At 35.5% G+C, this 17,500-nt stretch overlaps 1 protein-coding gene across 1 annotated transcript in view; it reads left to right on the forward strand.

Moving 5' to 3' along the window:
- FOXP2 (forkhead box P2) overlaps positions 1 to 17,500 on the forward strand; it is a 409,032-nt gene that overhangs the window by 344,750 nt on the left and 46,782 nt on the right. Inside the window, exons 6-11 of the mRNA XM_027682191.1 lie at positions 3,676 to 3,813; positions 4,989 to 5,186; positions 5,760 to 5,762; positions 6,664 to 6,829; positions 12,659 to 12,872; positions 14,445 to 14,549. Of these exons, the coding sequence (XP_027537992.1) occupies positions 3,676 to 3,813; positions 4,989 to 5,186; positions 5,760 to 5,762; positions 6,664 to 6,829; positions 12,659 to 12,872; positions 14,445 to 14,549 (824 nt within the window). The remainder of the gene's footprint in view (positions 1 to 3,675; positions 3,814 to 4,988; positions 5,187 to 5,759; positions 5,763 to 6,663; positions 6,830 to 12,658; positions 12,873 to 14,444; positions 14,550 to 17,500) is intronic.

Raw genomic sequence — 17,500 nt, forward strand, 5'->3', positions numbered from 1 at the left:
TTTTTAGAGGTAAAGCTGAATTTTTAATGTACAACAAAAGAGTGGTGTTAAATACAAAATCTTAGTCTCCATTATTTCTCTGTTAAATTTATCTGGGAGAAATCCAGATTTCTTAATCTTCAAAGAAGTTCTGTCTTCATTTTTGCAGCTATGTTCTTGTATCTAATTTCCAATATCAATGTTTTCATTCTGAGTCATAGTTTTTCTTTTTGTTTTAATTAGTACATTCTCATGTATTAAACAGTTTACAGTCATTCTCACCTGAAATGCTTTTTAGATGTGTTAAAAATTTGTTTGTTTACATATCTGTAATTTTATTTAATGGAATCCAAAGAAATGGGGGACATGAGAAACTCTTCCAAACACGATGGGCCTTCCATCTGAGTCCATCATGGAGCCAACAGATTATGTGATTTTCAGAGGCTGTCCCATCCATTCTGCTTTGTAGGGCTGCTGTAGCAGTCATCTTTATGGCAGAGTTGGGAGTTCAATTTCTTTGAGGACGCCTTGTAACAAATGGGTTGCAGTCATAAATCACATTCACTTTGTCACTTAATTTTTCATGAGAGGTTTGACCAAGAATATTTTGGGAGTTTGTGGCCCACTCAAAGGAAGGACCATATCTTTTCACTGGGTTGCTCTACCTGAACTAATTTCCAATACATTGAGAGATTTATATGAAAAAGAGTCAGGGATTGCCTCTCTACTACATTTTTGTAAAATCAGATTGGAAATCTTCAAAACCACGGACATTAAACAAAGGAAATATACCTAGTGCACATAATTGGCCATAAAATAGCAGGTTTGGGATAATCTTCCAAACCAGATAGCACAGTAGCACTATGCCAGTAAGACGTAAAGTACAGTCTGGTGTATCACTGAAGGCTGTGAAATGTACCAATTTATATTATCCAGTGACAATTAGAGAAATATCTTTGCTTAATATGTTTTGCTAATGTGAAGTTCATGTAGTTTTCAAAATGTCTTGTCCTTTGGAAAGTATAAATGTATCAGGTATGATACACACATATGGATCATCAGATAAAATTCTTTTAAAGGCAATATTATCTACATAAATCTGTATTTTTACTAATGATCTTGGCTGCCAGGTTTTTTCATTCTTCTGTCTGTCATCCTGAAAAGCAAGTATATTAGGTTCTCTACTTTAGCTTATTCACCTTAAAAGTGACTGTTGAAAATTACAAGAAAAACAAATTTTGAGAGAAAAGCTGTAAGAGTGTACTGCAAAGCAGGCATCTCCAAGAGTAAGAGCACGTACAGTCAGGGAGATTCAGAGCAGATACTACAAAAGCTAGCAAAAATATGCCTGATGAAGGGGAATCTGTATTTCAGACTGAGGAATAGAGGACTCTTGTGGCAGCACGAGTCTTGCTAAGCATCTTACTGGCTAGATTCTTTAGCACAGACTATGAACAAATCAGAGCCACTTACAGAGTTAAGTTGATTTCCACTCTCTTTAGATCAAAACTTTTACTTGTGTATTTGAAAATACACAAGCCAGGAAAGACAGAGGGAATGTAAAGGTAAGAGAAGTGGTGTACAACACCCTCACATTTTGTTATATTTTATAGTAGTAAGCATGTAAGTGTTAGAAAAATTCTTGCAGGGTTTAAAGGTTAAAGGTAATGGTTTAATTGGGAAAGTGTCTCTCTGCCTTCTCATATCTGTGTGACGTGGTAGTTTAGTTGTATCACTGAGGTGAAACTGTTACAAGAAGGCAATTTCAGGTCTCACATAAACAAAGGAAATTTTAGTCACTTCAGAGGGAATTGAGTACTGACTCCAGTTAATGAATTTTACTCTTTGCTCTTGCATCCCAAAGTTCTAAAAACCTGTTTGTCTTGCCTGTGGGACTAACTAAACTTAAAATAAAACATTATTGTATAGAGAAGTGGCGTTTCCAATACTACAAAACTTCTAGATATCATAAAGTGTAATGACCAGCATTAACCATCTGAAAGTTAAGTGTTTACTCAAGTGAATCTGCACTCAATGGAGAGAGACAGGTGAACCGAGAGTGGGGTTAGTTCCGTGCTAAAATAGATGCCTAAACTAAATCAGATAAACTTGCTCAGGAGTTCTTTATTCTGTTGACTATGGAAGGAGTACAGTGATAGCTGAGCTTAAATTCCTTCCCACAAGTGTCTGATTCTGAGTGGAAATCTGGTTTGTCTTCTCCACTTGTATTTTAGAGCAAGACCTTCAGAATTTTTATTCTTAAAATTCACTTGTTGTTTGCAAAAGTTTATCAGACTTTTTAGTAATGGCCGGTACGTTTACTTTCAGTCTCTTCATTAATCAGTGTTTTAAAACCATTGTTTATGCTGTAATGAATCATGTGGAAAGTGGTATTCTGTGTAATATTAGATGAAGTAATTTCTTTTAAAAGCAGATTTGTATTTCTTTTTTCTTCTAAGTGTTACATTTATACAAAGTCTTTTAGGGTAGATTCAAGCAATAGAAACATTAGAGGAGTTTTTCCTCTTAAGGTTGGCTCATGTTTTAACTTATTAATAATAATATTATTTTTACTGATTTACAGAAGACTGGAATGTCCCACAACATCTCACAAAGCAGGATTTATATTCCAGCTTGCTATTATATACAGAAAAAAGATTTGAATTTTGCTAGACAAGCAAGCAGCTGCTTTTTCATGAGTGGAAAACCTGGCCTGCTGACAGCTGTTTGACTGTGTCCTGGTTAGCTGGAGCGATGGTCTCACACTGTGTGTCTGCCACAGCCGCTCGACACACACTTTAGGCTCTTCCACAGGGCTTTTCTCTTACATACAGAACCACATGTACTTGCTGTGTCTTTCCAGCTCTCACATATATTCCGTTGAACATGTGTGTATGTGGATGTTTATGCATATGCAGACACTTGATCTCAGTGTGTAACAAGTGGAAAATAAAACCATGTCCAAAACAACACCTACACAAAAATGCATTCTTGAGTTCAGGGGACAAGCTAATAATCTCATGCCAAGGCTTCCCAAGTTTCAGTGTTCACTTAGGAGTGACTGAGAACCCAATTCTCTCTGCAGAGACTGGGTGACTGAGGTGGCAGCCTTTGCTCTGTACTCCAATATGTCCATGACATTTTTATTCCTGTGTAAGTCAGACCTCCTTAAAAGACTAGCTGAGCAAGAAGGTTTTCCTTCTACTGAAGAGTTGTATTATGCAAAATTTTTTTTAGGCTAAGTGTCTTTATTGTGGAAAACATTTACTGCTTTAAGATACTTACTTTGCTGTCTGTTTTAATCATATCCTTTGAAACAGTCTCAATAGATTTTTCTCTTTGTAATATTATGACATTTGATAAGGTGATTGATTATGAAGTATTGAGAGCCCTGCCATGTGATCATTTATTTTTAAATACACATTTGTACTAGCCAATGCTTAAATTTCTTGCAGGAATACATGAGAGATGAAAAACATAAAACTTGAGTCTGATCGAACCTGATGCTTCTGGAAATAGAGTGCCACAGTACTGTGGCCTTAAAATAACAGATTCTGACTGAAACTGGAACTTTGCAGTGATAAATACTATGTAGAAGTTATGGTCCATCTTTGGTACAAAATAAAAAAGATCTACAACTGTGGTATAGGCAAAGTAAAGTGTGTTTGACGATGACATCTTTCTTTCCCTGTGCAGGTGCCTGTGTCAGTGGCCATGATGACTCCCCAGGTGATCACCCCTCAGCAAATGCAGCAGATTCTCCAGCAGCAAGTGTTGTCTCCGCAGCAGCTTCAAGCACTTCTCCAACAGCAGCAAGCAGTTATGTTGCAGCAGGTAATGTGGGTTACCTGCTTTGGACTGTTAGCACAGGGCATTCACACAAATGTCAGCCAGATTGTATGGGTCTTACTTTGTAATATTTCATTGTTCATTACAACAAAAAAGAATGAAAATAAATGCAAAACTTCTCAGTCTTTAAATTTCTTGTTTCAATTGCAGAAGTGTGAAATTGTATTTTCAAATATTAAATATAATATTAAAAACAGCAGCAGCAGTGGCAGATGCATTAAAAATACCAAACAAATTGATATTCAAATTTTCAAGTGCTTAGGCACATTTTAATTGTAGACCTGCCAAAGGAAGTGAAAATAGAGTTGCAGATAATTGTTGCTTTAAAATTCATAACTCTGTAGTGCTCCCTTTAGTCACATAAATGGATGCGGTTATGAAATTCAAACATAACAGCTTGTTCATCAGGGGAAACATTTTTTTATTTTATTTTTTTCATACAAAAAATTGGTACCAGATAAGGCTCAAAAGAGGAAGGAGGTTGCTGTTTCCTTAGTACAAAATCTGTCAGTTAAGTGAAAAATGCATGAACTTGTTATTCATACAGTAATGATAGTGTCAATGATCATGCCTTGGTGTAAGGCAGAGTGAATTTTTGGGTGCATGCTTAATTGTCATACAGAAAATTATGTGTCTGTTTGTCATAGTCATAGCTCAATCACTGAACTGTATGTTTAAACATTTTAATATCCAGTACCATGATCATTACAGGCAATTCACCTTCAGTTGTGAATCCAGCATCCTGCTAAGCAGATTGACAGATTAATTACTTTTTTCCCCTCAGAAGCAGACAGTTTTGTTTGGCCTTAGTGACTTGTAGGTTTCTTGCAAGTGGATGAGTGCAGCTTCTGATGTGTTACATAGGACATGTGAGGAACTTAGGTATAGTTATTTGAGGAGTTAATTTGGCTCTTGCATTGCCTTTAGAATACAGATTTTCTATACCCTTTTGTTTAGGATATTTTGGAATCTGCATTGGAAAATTTCAGAACCGCCTTGGAAAAAAATGTATGCAGATCTGCCTCTTCAAATCACATTTTTTTTGTTATGAGGTGATTCTTAATGGCTACTCTACCATATGCCAATCTAGAAGAGTTTAGGAGATTTATAATACTTGAAACTTTTGCCTTTATTTATTAAAGTCAAAATGGTTTATTCAGCAACAACTACAAGAGTTTTACAAGAAACAGCAAGAGCAGTTACATCTTCAGCTTTTGCAGCAGCAGCAGCAACAGCAGCAGCAGCAGCAACAACAGCAGCAACAACAGCAACAGCAGCAGCAGCAACAACAGCAACAGCAGCAGCAGCAGCAACAGCAACAACAGCAGCAACAGCATCCAGGAAAGCAAGCAAAAGAGGTAGGAGCTAAGACCCTTGCTGATGCATACTAGTCTGAGCTGTCAGAAGCTTGGAAAAGACAAGATCAGTTTAGATCTTTTCCTTTGCAACTATCAAAGATTTGTTCTTATGTTTTTACTGGGCTTAATAGCAGGGCTGGTATAATTCTTCTGCTCCCCTTTCTGAGACACAGGATTTGAGCAGTCTAGTGCTGCTGTCGTCTAATGTTCGCTAATGAATCCAAGTGTGCAAAGAACAAGCTGTGTGGTGGACTCCGTACTGATTATCTTGCATTTACAGGCAATCTGTGTTGGGGAAGGAGCCTTACTTTGCTCAGTGGCACAGCTCAGAGAGCATGCAAATTTAGTCCATGGCTGAAAAAGAGCAACTGAGCACAGATTTCAAAGTCACAGGCCCCTGATTAATGAACTGCTACTGTAGGTTTGAAGTGGCGAGTGGAAAGTTACAGTTTGATGTACTCATAAATCAACCTGACAAGTGGGTTTCTCAGGCCTAGCTTGCACTTGTCAGCAAACTGCATCAAATATAAACATAATACAAACAAAACACGTTGAAGTAGTTAAATTGATCAGCAGGTATCCTAGACGTTGTCTTCAAGCTGCCTATTATGCAAACGTCGAGGAAGCAGTTGTGACCTCCTGAGGCTTTGTTTCTGTTTGGATTTGTGAATAGAATTTCAGACAGCCATCAACTACAGAATAGAAATTGCTCCCTTATTTCTCCGGAGGCTCTGGGCAATCCACATGACTTGCTCCATTATGCAGTCTGTTTTCCAGTGAGTGCATCAGAAGTTTCTCTTTTCCCTAAACTAGAAAGGAAAGGTCTTCCACAGCAGCTTGTCTTTTTCTGAAGTGTGACTGCCTTCTCATACCCCTCCTGAGTCTTTGTAGACTCAAGTTTGTCTTGAAATGCCTCACAAAATTGGAACCTATACTTTTGCTCCATAATAGGGCACTTCATTGCCTTGAATGCCGTGCTCCTTGTAATATATTCCAACAAGAAAAGGGAGCAAGCTAACAGGCCAGTGAAAGGAAGGCTACATCCCAGTTTACTAACAGATCACTGGAGACCATGTTCATGGGCCACTGCCAACCAAATTTAGTCAACTGGAAAAACAAGAGTGCCTTCAAATCACAGGCTGCTGTTAAAAGTTACACTTTTAGCATAGATAAATTTGTTATCATCTTCCATAAGCTGAGCTTTTTTTTTTTGTTTGAATCAGTTGTTATATACTTTCTCTTGACCCTTTTCTTTAGTGTGTCAAGTGGATGTTGCCATTTTCCCTAACACCTAGTAGCTTGAATGAACATAATAGAAAATTTCAAATGCTTTCACTGCCTGAGTATTCTACAAATAGCATTATTATTTAATAACTTAGATTAAAGGGAAAGAAGTTGATTTTATGGTTTTGGCTTTCTAGCCTTTACTATACACTTTACTTTTTCTGCTGCATTTGCTTTTTCTTTTTCTTTGTAGCAGCAGCAGCAGCAGCAGTTGGCAGCGCAGCAGCTCGTCTTCCAGCAGCAGCTCCTCCAGATGCAACAACTTCAGCAGCAGCAACATCTGCTGAATCTTCAGCGTCAGGGACTCATTTCTATCCCACCTGGCCAGTCTGCTCTTCCTGTCCAGTCTCTGCCACAAGGTATTTGAATAATATGTGATTGGAGTAATTTCTAAATTCACAACTTTTTAATCATTCTATTTGCATCTGAACTTCAGAAGTTTCCTGTTATGACACTTAAACATACTTTGTAATAGAAACTTTATTATATTACCAAATTTTCTGGAAGCTGATAAATTTTGCAGCATAGTTTTATGAAGAAAAGCAGCATTTTAGTGGTTTTTTTCCAGATGGAAGGTGCATGTTTATTGACTTTATATGCTGAAAACAATTTCTAATAGCATCACAATTCAAGAATTGTTGCTTTTCTCTGGAATCACTGAAATCTGATTTTGTGGAATATAAGCAGATATAAAATACTTCAGACAGTGATATTAAAGCCATTCAAAAAAATCAGTTTTTTTTCTTTTTCTTGCAAGAAAGTAAAGTGTCTGGCATTGAAAAGCACTTTGAATCTTCAATTTATGACAAGAGAATTTAGGGACAAGCCTTAGCATTCATTTTCTTTGCTATTCCTTTGTATGAAATAGGTTAAATATGACAACCAGTTTTGAGATGGTGATTCCAATAGCAATGAACTATGACTGACAAATAACAGTAAAGAATTTCTGAAAAAAAAAATTAAATTCCTTTTTCACTTTGATCAGGATTTCTCAATGCTGAAAGAAAATAGGGCACACAGTTTTGAAAAGTAAATTAACTTGGAGATAAATACTGCTTACATTTTAAGATAAAGTCAAAGTCTTCCCATCTAAGGACTCTGTCTATAACCTGCAAGGTATGTGTTTCTGTTTGTTTTACCATAGAGAGTTGAGCTAAATGCCTGTCATAAAAAATTACACAATAATCTGATCTCTGGTGCCCCAGTCCTGAAATGAGCATTGTTTAGACTGTTTTCATGACAGGTAACATTATTTTTAATTGGTTTTTATGCATGTAATTAGCTCCTCCACCAGATAACTATTATGAAATCGAAGCTTCAGAAATACTCTGCAAAAGCAGAGTACACAGTATATAGACAGGGTATACAATAAAACCCAATCAGACCAAACCAAAACAAGCAAACAAAACAAAACCCCAAACCAACAAACAAACCCCCACCCACCAGAAAATCAGAGATCCAAATAAATGTGTTGATTCCATACGTTGTGTTGTGTGAAAAAGCTATGACACAAGCATATCCACAGTCATAAAAACCACGATGAAAAAGAGTCCTATTATTTTTTGCGAATAGCAATGGGGAGATAAGTTGATTCATGAATTTGGACATGTGAGACTGATAATGCTGGTTTCTTTTTGCACAGAGTCACACTGGACCTTAATGGAAAAAAGCAATTGAAACACAACCTCCCTCTGAACAGCTTTACCTTTTGCAACTCCTCTTGTGCCATGTGTTTCAAGAGGAATTCCTCAGGTTTTCTCTCACATTAAGCAATCCCCACAGATTTCCCTCAGCACTCCTACCCAGTTGCACTGATATTCGTTAGTTTAATGCAACACTCATTCATCCACGTCTAGAATAAAAACATAGAAAAAATAATAGCTTTTAAAATGGTTTTTAGGAGAACTAGTAAACAGTTCTTTTTAGGAGCTTTCTTTTACTCAAAGAATTAAGTTCAACTGAAGTCATGACAAAAAAAAGATTTATAGTAAAGAAAGAAGAAATTATGAAATATTTTACAGTTAAAATATATATGGATTGTTGTAGTTAAAGTAAATTAATCTATTTTTTCTTTTGCCTTGATATTTTTTAGTTATAATGAATTCCAGACAAGTATTTAATTCTTCCATTTTTAAATTAAACTACAGAATTGAATCAAGGTAATACACACTAGATGTGGTAAAAGGATGTTTTTCTCCATCTGTTGTGCTGCAAAAGATATGTTATACAGAAAGATTTACGTATGTGTAATGCAAATATTTTTATATGCATCCATTCAGATTGCTGAGTTATGTGGATGACTAGAACACTGAAAGTAACACACAAGGATTCAAGTTTATAAGTTATTGGTCATAAACAGTCCCATAAACCACAAATTATTATGAGCAAAGATAGCATGGGGTTTTCATTTGTTAGTGTGAAAAGGTGTGAAAAGGTGTAAAAAGGTGTAACCTAAAAGTACACCTGTTAGGTTTGCAGGAATAAACAGTATTTTCTTCAAGTATAGCTCCTGCCTTTAAAGAACAGGAATGTTTACCATGTCTTCTTGGTGGCCAAGTGTCGCAAATAAGATGCAATAGGTGTTTTAGCATCTATTTTGTGACAAGGTCTTCACTATGCGGTATCCAAAAACAGTGGCTTGCTTTGAGTTACTTACATGTATTGCTGCATTGATGCTAGTTAAATGCAAAGAATTTTAAATCACAGCAATAAAAAAACCCAAACAAACAAAAAGCCCCCAGACCCCAAGTTTTGATTGGTCCATGTTGGGAAATGAAAAACAATTGCATAGATGGCTTTTATAAGTGATAGATTTATTAAGCATTTATTCAAACATAAAAATAGAGTAGATAGAGGTGAAAAGAGTTATGAAACTAACCTAAAAATTAACAAATTCTTAGCATTTGTAAATTTCATAGCAAATCAGTATTTGCCCTTTTTGTTATAGTCCCTAACTTTTATTCCACTCTGGGTCCTCTTTTGATCCTTTCCCCTGTAATGTAGTGTGGTATTTTAAAGGTTGTCATAACCTATGAAACTTTAAAATTTACCCTACTTTTACATCCAGACTGAATTATCTGTCAGCCATTTTATAGGTCTCTTGTAAAAAGAGACTTGGACTTTCTTAGACATAGAAACCACAAAATTGCCGTAATTTACAATTAATTACAAATCTGTTTATTAACTTTATACGTTTTAAATGCCTGCCCTTAATCCTTTTATCCTAAAAGGCAGCCTTTCAGGGTGCTCTGAAGAAGTGATAAAATTAACCAGCCTGAGCCTAGAGAGAAATTTCTTTCTGATTAAAAAAAAATAAACATCTAGGGGAGCTAGGCAGCCTGGAGGCACAGCTCCATCCATAGCTTTCTGCAGTGGAAGGGGTTGCCCAACAGGTACCCAGAGGGGCAGGAGATTCCTGCCCATGGGACAGGCCATTGCTCCAGCTGCCTCTGGCCCTCCTACATTCACCCAGCCTATGGGATGACTCTTTCTCAGCTCTCCTAGGACCCAAGGTTTTACAATCTTCAGTGAAATTTCTCTCTATTGTGTCTGCAAGACACGATGTTTGCCCTCTGATTATCCAAACAGGTGGGTTTATTCTTGGTTTTAATTTTTTTCAGTTCAAAATTAGTTTATTTTGTTCAACAGCAGGAGGAAAGGAAGACTTTGAAGTAAATAATGTACTGTGTATATCATGCCACCTAAATGAATACCTTACTTTTCATTTTGATTTGTGATTACATTTGCAGGTAACTGTTATTTACTATATTAAAATGGTTTATTTGCAGTGTTGCTGGAACATACCTCATGAACTCAGCAGTAATTTCTTACCTTCATTAAACAATTACAACTAGTATTACCATCAATACCGCTACCCATCTCTCTAATACAGTAAATTAAAGCCTGGCTTCTTTGCTTGATTCCTTAAAACCTAGCTTTTCACTATACAAATATGATATAAACTCCAGTTTTAGTACTTACATTCCAATCAACTCTTTTTCACTTTGTCGTTAGCAGAGTTTGCCAATGGTTGTTGGTATCTGAGGTATTAAAGCAGGACGCAAAGCAGTAGTCTAAAAATGAGCTGCTTTCCCATTAAAAAAAAAAGCTTTCACATTAAAAACCATTTTGTTTCCACACTACCTCTAGAAATTATTTTTGTAAATAACTACTAGTCTATTTTTTTTACAGCTTTCTATACTTCATGGTGACACAGCTACTAAGAACTATTACTGTGCTTTTTCATAATTTTTTGTTGAATCTGTTTTAGTAGTCTGAGTTTATATGTTCTCAAAATAAAACATTATCTAATAAACAGATTTGCCAAACAGTGAAAACCAGTCTTTGCATCTTTCTATTATATCTTGTTTACCAAACAAAAATATACTCAGGGGGTAGTTTGAATGAATAGATGCTTTCTAGTACTTTTCAGAACCAGAAATTTGAGCTCTTTTGTAAAATAAAAAGAGCAAAAAATTGATTCAGACAGCATCTGCATTTTGAATGTTTTGCATTCCATCAGATCTAGATACCATGAGCATGTCTTACCTAATTTCAGTTGAGATGAGATACAGAAGACAGTATTACATTTTAAGATACCTCTTAACCAAACGCTGTCAGGCTGAAAAACCTGGCTGTGAAATCAGGTCTTTCCCAAGAAGCTCTCTGAGCTTCACATTCTTTTCTGCATTTAATTTACTATTCTTCAAAAGAGAGATGTCAAACTTACAAAGTCTGGCAATGACATAAGGTGTATACATTTCTGATGAACTCTTCATCTTTCAAAATCTGAATTTCCTATCTTAGCTGCATGTTTGTGGCAAGATAAGAGAATGCTCACAGCCCTTCTCTTGCCTGTGTTTTGGGAGTCTTTACTTCAGGCAGAAACATATTGTACTGGAGTTTTCCATGACTTCATGAAAACTCGAGCCAGACAGCCCTAACACATATGTATCAATACTTTCAACAAGACATTGCTATTTGTGGCCCAGGATGAATCCTGGAAACTACAAGTTTCCAGGCTGCAAGCAGAGTAGAGAGCAAGTTTAAGCTCTATCTGCATAGATCTGGTGGCTAGACTCCAGAATAGTACTGTGCATATAGCAGAGAAGTTTGAGGAGCTCTTCAAATTTTATGTGGCTGCCCATCACCCCAGAAGACTGGCAAAACAGTCTCCTTTCTCCTATCTAAACCCTCTGATTTGTTTTCTACAGTAGAGCTGGATAAAGAAATATAGTGGAGAAATTTGATGGTCTACACTACATGTAATTTCACTCCCTGTGTTGAGAGAGTTGTAAATGGGCCAATTTTGCTAATAACTCCAAGATCGTGAGTTTGATTCCCATATAGGCCATGCACTTAAGAGTTGGACTCAATGATTCTTGTGGGTCCCTTCCAACTCAGAATATTCTGTAAAATCTGTGAAATCCAAGTGCTGCTAGCTTTCTAGTCGGCTGGTACTGAAAAACTCAAGTGGTCACAAGTATGTAGCTCAGCACTGTAGTTTTGTCTTTGGGTTTGCCTCTTAGGACATATTTTTAAATGGGATATTTTTTGTAAATATTACAAAGAACTAATGAATACATGAATGTCATTAATTAAGGTCAGATACATTCTGATAAAATGTTAAACCTGTTATGATCTCATAGATTATTTGATTTTTCTCTTCTGATTTTCCTCCCTCCAGTCTTCTTCCCCTTTATCCAGCTCTTGTTAAGTGTTTAAGAGAATATCAGTGCTTGTATGTTTGGTGTAATATGTTTTTCTTTTTTCCATTATATGTTTGATTAAGAAGAATTATAAAACCTAAGTTAACTGAGATGTATTGAGTTATTTTTGCGTGTCAAGAAATTGAGTAAGCAGACAACAAAAATCTTGTTTGTAGTAAATTTAGGATTGGGGTTTTTTTTAAGAAGTAGTTGCAAAGAACTTGCACTCTTTGATCCTTGAGCTATGTTTTCAGAAGAAGTGTAAAATTGATGATTTTTAATTGACTGTTTACAACACAAGAGAGGGTAGTTAGATTACCTGAATTCTAACTGAAGACAAATTTATGTTTTATTACATGTCGATTGTCCTGGAAAAACAGCATCAGCTTTATTGTTGGCATTAATCCCTTAATAACACTGAGGTCATTATATGAAACTCTTTACTTTGTTATATTAGTGGGGCTCTCTTTCATTTTATAGCTGGCTTAAGTCCTGCTGAGATTCAGCAGTTATGGAAAGAAGTGACTGGAGTTCACAGTATGGAAGACAATGGCATTAAACACGGAGGGCTAGACCTCACTACTAACAATTCCTCCTCTACTACCTCCTCCACCACTTCCAAAGCATCACCACCAATAACTCATCATTCCATAGTGAATGGACAGTCTTCAGTTCTAAATGCAAGGCGAGACAGGTAATTCTGATGAGATTTCAACTGTGCTTCTCATTTGACGTAAAGCTGTTGTATAACATCATGTCACATTATTTCCAATCACAAAACCACACCTAATACAGGTTACTTAAGAGACCGTGGAGACCTGATTTTTCAGAATTGTTTATCAATATGGCATAACAATATCTAATTGTGCAGACACAACAAATTTACCCACCTGTGGTTTTACAACACCTGAACTTAAATCACAGAATCGAGTGGGCTGGTGCAGAGGTGTAAATGCACATTTGCAGGCACAATTTTGTAAGGCACATAGTTTCATTCATATTTGAGTTAACACATCTAGCAGTCAGGCCCTTACTGTTGAAACACACTCCTGGTGTCGTTGAAAATGTACGTCTATATGAGTTTTCGAGGCTGTAATTCAGTGCAAAGATTCTATGTTAAAAGTGCTTCATAACAGTATATTAAAGAAGTTCTCATTTGGTCCTTGTGAAAAGAACTACTGCTTTTTCCTTCTTTTGTGCATGACAGTAACACAGTTGACATATTTCATACAAATTTTCTGTGGTGTTAGTGTAGAATTCCACTATACGGATAAAGTTAAAATCATTTTTCAGACATATTGACAGATATTCTTCATTGTTCCTTAATTTCAAGTAATGGATTAAATGCATACAACAGTACATAGTATCGGTAGCACTTATCAGTGAATATATTAGTGTAGTCAGGTGTAGATGATCTTAATATAAGATGAAATTTAATTTGTATAATCGGTAAATTTTTTTCAAATAAATATTCCATTTAATTATTTTAATATTTAAATTATGAGACTATGATTGAAATGTCTCTTGTCCTCATGTGACTGTGAGAACATTTTTCCATCATTATTTTGTATTAATTAAAAATCTGAATGCATTTATGGTAGTACTTTTAGTTAGTAGTACTTTTGTGGTTGTATCTCATAGAATGTTTCTTTGCTTCAGGATGTGTAGCTGACACCCACATATGCAGAACCATTCCCTGAATTTCTTTGATAACTTATCATGGATGAAGCTATTGCAGAGGTTCCAAAAAAAGACACAGAATACAGCTAGGGATTTTTATGAAGCCAAATAGCTAATGGAAGCAATGTTTGTGAACAGAAATATTCATTAATGGAAGCAACTTTATTTTTATACACATTTAAGTAGAAAATTCAAATATTTTTTGAGCATTCACAATATTCATAAATTCTGACTGTCGGTCTTCAATATTTCTTCTCAGAATTGATCACTTGTGAGTGTATTTTTTATTTATAGGTAAATGTTACACCAAGGTCATATGGCATAATTAGCATATGGTATTATACAGTCATCCCGTTTTTTCATCCTTTATTAACAGTCATCTTTGGCTCTATTTCTTCTCTAATTGGAACATCATCTAGCCTTGGCAGTTGAACTATTCAATAGAACGATTAAATTTTTCTGACTGCTCTGAGCTAAATTGACCTGTTTTGACCTGTTTGTCACTGATCGTAACCTGACAGGCGCTAGCAGCCTCCAACGATTATGGCTTTTGAGATGAATCTGATGCCTTATTCTTTTGCTACAGCTCGTCACATGAGGAAACTGGGGCCTCACATACTCTCTATGGTCATGGAGTTTGCAAATGGCCTGGCTGTGAAAGTGTTTGTGAAGATTTTGGACAATTTTTAAAGTAGGTGAATTTTTATTCATTACTACAGAATTGTTTAAGGCCAGGGAGAGAGAAAGATGGCAAACAAAATTTTACTGTAAACCATAGCAGAGATATTTTTTTTGTGTATTTCAAGCAACTGGATAATCGAGACTATTGTCAGAGGGTCAAATTGTTATCCTTTCTTTCATGTCGAACACTTTTGCAGGCCTTTCAGTAGCACAGTGTTTAATCCTCTTATTATCCTTTACTGAAATGGAGCCTCTGAAAATTTGAAGAAATGCTTTAGATTTTTATTGGATAGTAGGAGTATGAAGAAGCACATCCTAAACTCTGACAGTTTGTGCAAAGTGGGAATTAATGTGTGCAGTATAAATAAAAAAGCACAAGGGACTAAGCATGACCATTTAACTCTCACTTGCTAATCCGTTTTTGTTTTTATTCTTGTATGTGCACAATATACATAGGGAAAAAAACACTATGAACAGGTGGGTTTGCACCTTTGAGGACTGAATAGTGATGTCAAAAGTTTTCATCTTTCAGCATTTGTTTTAGGCAGTTATCATCTAAATCACAACATTTAGAAAATAAAATGCACAGCTCTTTCTTTTCATCTACAGCTTCAAACTGCAATGGGTTTCTGCATTTTTTCCTTTTTTTAATTTTAAAGTATTTACTAGTATTTCTGTGTTCATTTGAATTTTCAACAACAGCACTGATTTTCTACCCATGTACATTATGGACTGGTCTTTGTTAGAAGAGCCATACTCATTTGGCATGCAATAGATCTTAATGGAAAGCTACAGACAGGCTTATATAGATGGTAACTTCAGGGGCTGAGACTCTTATGTTGTCATGGTGCAGCTAACAGGGTGAATGAACTGTTTCATGCTTCATCAACAATTAAGTTAATTAGCTCATTTGAAATTGCACTGCTTTGTTGCCAGGATGTTGGCAGAAACATCAAAAAGATGTGTTTACAAATGGTAATCTACAGGGTATATTACAGAAGCACCTTAACAGCAGACCATAAGCACTCAGTATAACAATAACTTTTATAACAGAATTATAGCAATACTGTTCGTAAAGTATTTGCAATGCCTTCTCCATCTTTCACTTTTAAATGAAGTAACCTATACTGACTTGCAAGTCTTAGGTAAGTATCACTCTTGATAAATTTTTGTTTATTAGTGCATTAAGTGGAATGTCAAAACAACAGCTTATTATTGGTTAAAACTGTATAGGATTTAAAAGAACCTGATTTATATAAGTTTGTATTTAAAAGAAAATGAAATCTCCTAAATTCGATGCAGCGTTCTAAGTATTATTAATACTAAGAATTTAAATTCATTTAGCTTAAGCATTCTCCTTTTCAAGAAAAACCATATTTTTCTAAATACATCTATCCATGTAGGCTATAGTGATGCTAATTCTGTGGGCAGACTTTGCACATCCATTATGTCAGGTCTGCTGTTATAATCCATGATCACTAAAACCATTTTGATTAAGGCAGTGTAGTGCTAGGTTTACAGATGTTCTTGCTTTCCTGAACCAAATAACCCTGGAAGATGTGAAAGTGACATATAACATCTTGATAATTCTGGTGCAGAGTCAATCAGGGTTTACAGCAGTGTGATGGCTTTTGTCCTAAACACCAGCAAAAAATGTCCGAGAATATTTTGTTATTTCTTCTTTTCATTCAAGTCTGTCTTCTGTGCCCTGAAAACAAATAAGATGTCATGATGCTGAATAGGTGAGTTTGTTTATGAAATAGAAGTACTCCTTCATTTTACACTAGTGTTAAGATGGAAATCAATACATAACTTTAGATTAGCTTCTTTAGTACCTTTTCATGTTCACACTAATGCAAAATCCCCATTACAATTAAAAAACATTTTCTTTCAATTAAATATCAACTTTTAGTCCAAAGTTTGACCATTTTCCCAACCCATTAACTTTATAGGGGATGACAGGACTAATGGCTGTAGTTTTCAAGGCTTTGTTCTCAGTCTAATCTTTGTTGCGATGTTTCAGGTTCTCTGACTTGAAACAATATGATACCTGTGTTAAGAGAGTTAATGCAAGTATATTGTACCAAAGTGAAATATTAATAAGGTACACTACCCCAGTCTAGTAGTGTGTATTTCTGTAATATGCTTATGACAACTTTGAAGATTGCCTGGTTTATGAAGTGAACTGCAACTTCTGCTCAGAAAATGGTTTACCTAGCAGCTTGTTTAAAAAAAAAAAAAAAAGCCAAGCATCTGAGAAGGAGGATTAAGACAGAAAACGCCAGCTTTGCTTCACTTTACTAATAATGGAAAGGATTTAGGGTAAAGTGACAAATAACTTTCAATAAATGACTTAAAGCTACAAAAGCCATTTTCACCTTCATTTTTGTTTATCCAGTATCAATTGTTTTTAAGATAATTTGAGGACACTACAATTACCTATAATTCTTTTGAGGTATTCTGAATGGCTCAAGAAGTTTCACATTGAGTGCTGTGGACTAGTTTCATATTTGGAAACATATGCATTGGTTTCAAGAAAGTACAGCTGATCTTCTTCATGGTAAATTTGTGTATATGTAACAAAACCTAAACCTATATCTTTACTTTGATATCTTTCAACTACGGACACAAACCCACAGTTTATATTTCTTCGTAAAATGGTGTTAGATTATAGTTTCTCATGCAGGCAAAACCAATTTGACTGATCAGTAAAAACAACTTTTGGCTTAAAGAACCCTTCAAAATGTAAATCAGAAAATGTCGTGACATAGCTAGAAAGAAGATGACAAGATTTAAAGAAAAGTCCAGGCACTGACACAATTAGAAAAGTGTCAAAAATGCTTACGAAAACTCGGAATTTTGCTGTGAAACAAATGTTGACAGAAACTAACCATTTGCTGATCTCTAAGTGAGGAACCCAGTAGAACTATCAAAGCATTTATATTATTCTTCATGATGGTT

The sequence above is a fragment of the Neopelma chrysocephalum genome, unplaced genomic scaffold (genome assembly GCF_003984885.1).
Source record: "Neopelma chrysocephalum unplaced genomic scaffold, ASM398488v2 Primary Assembly neopelma1_62, whole genome shotgun sequence".
Taxonomy (NCBI): domain Eukaryota; kingdom Metazoa; phylum Chordata; class Aves; order Passeriformes; family Pipridae; genus Neopelma; species Neopelma chrysocephalum.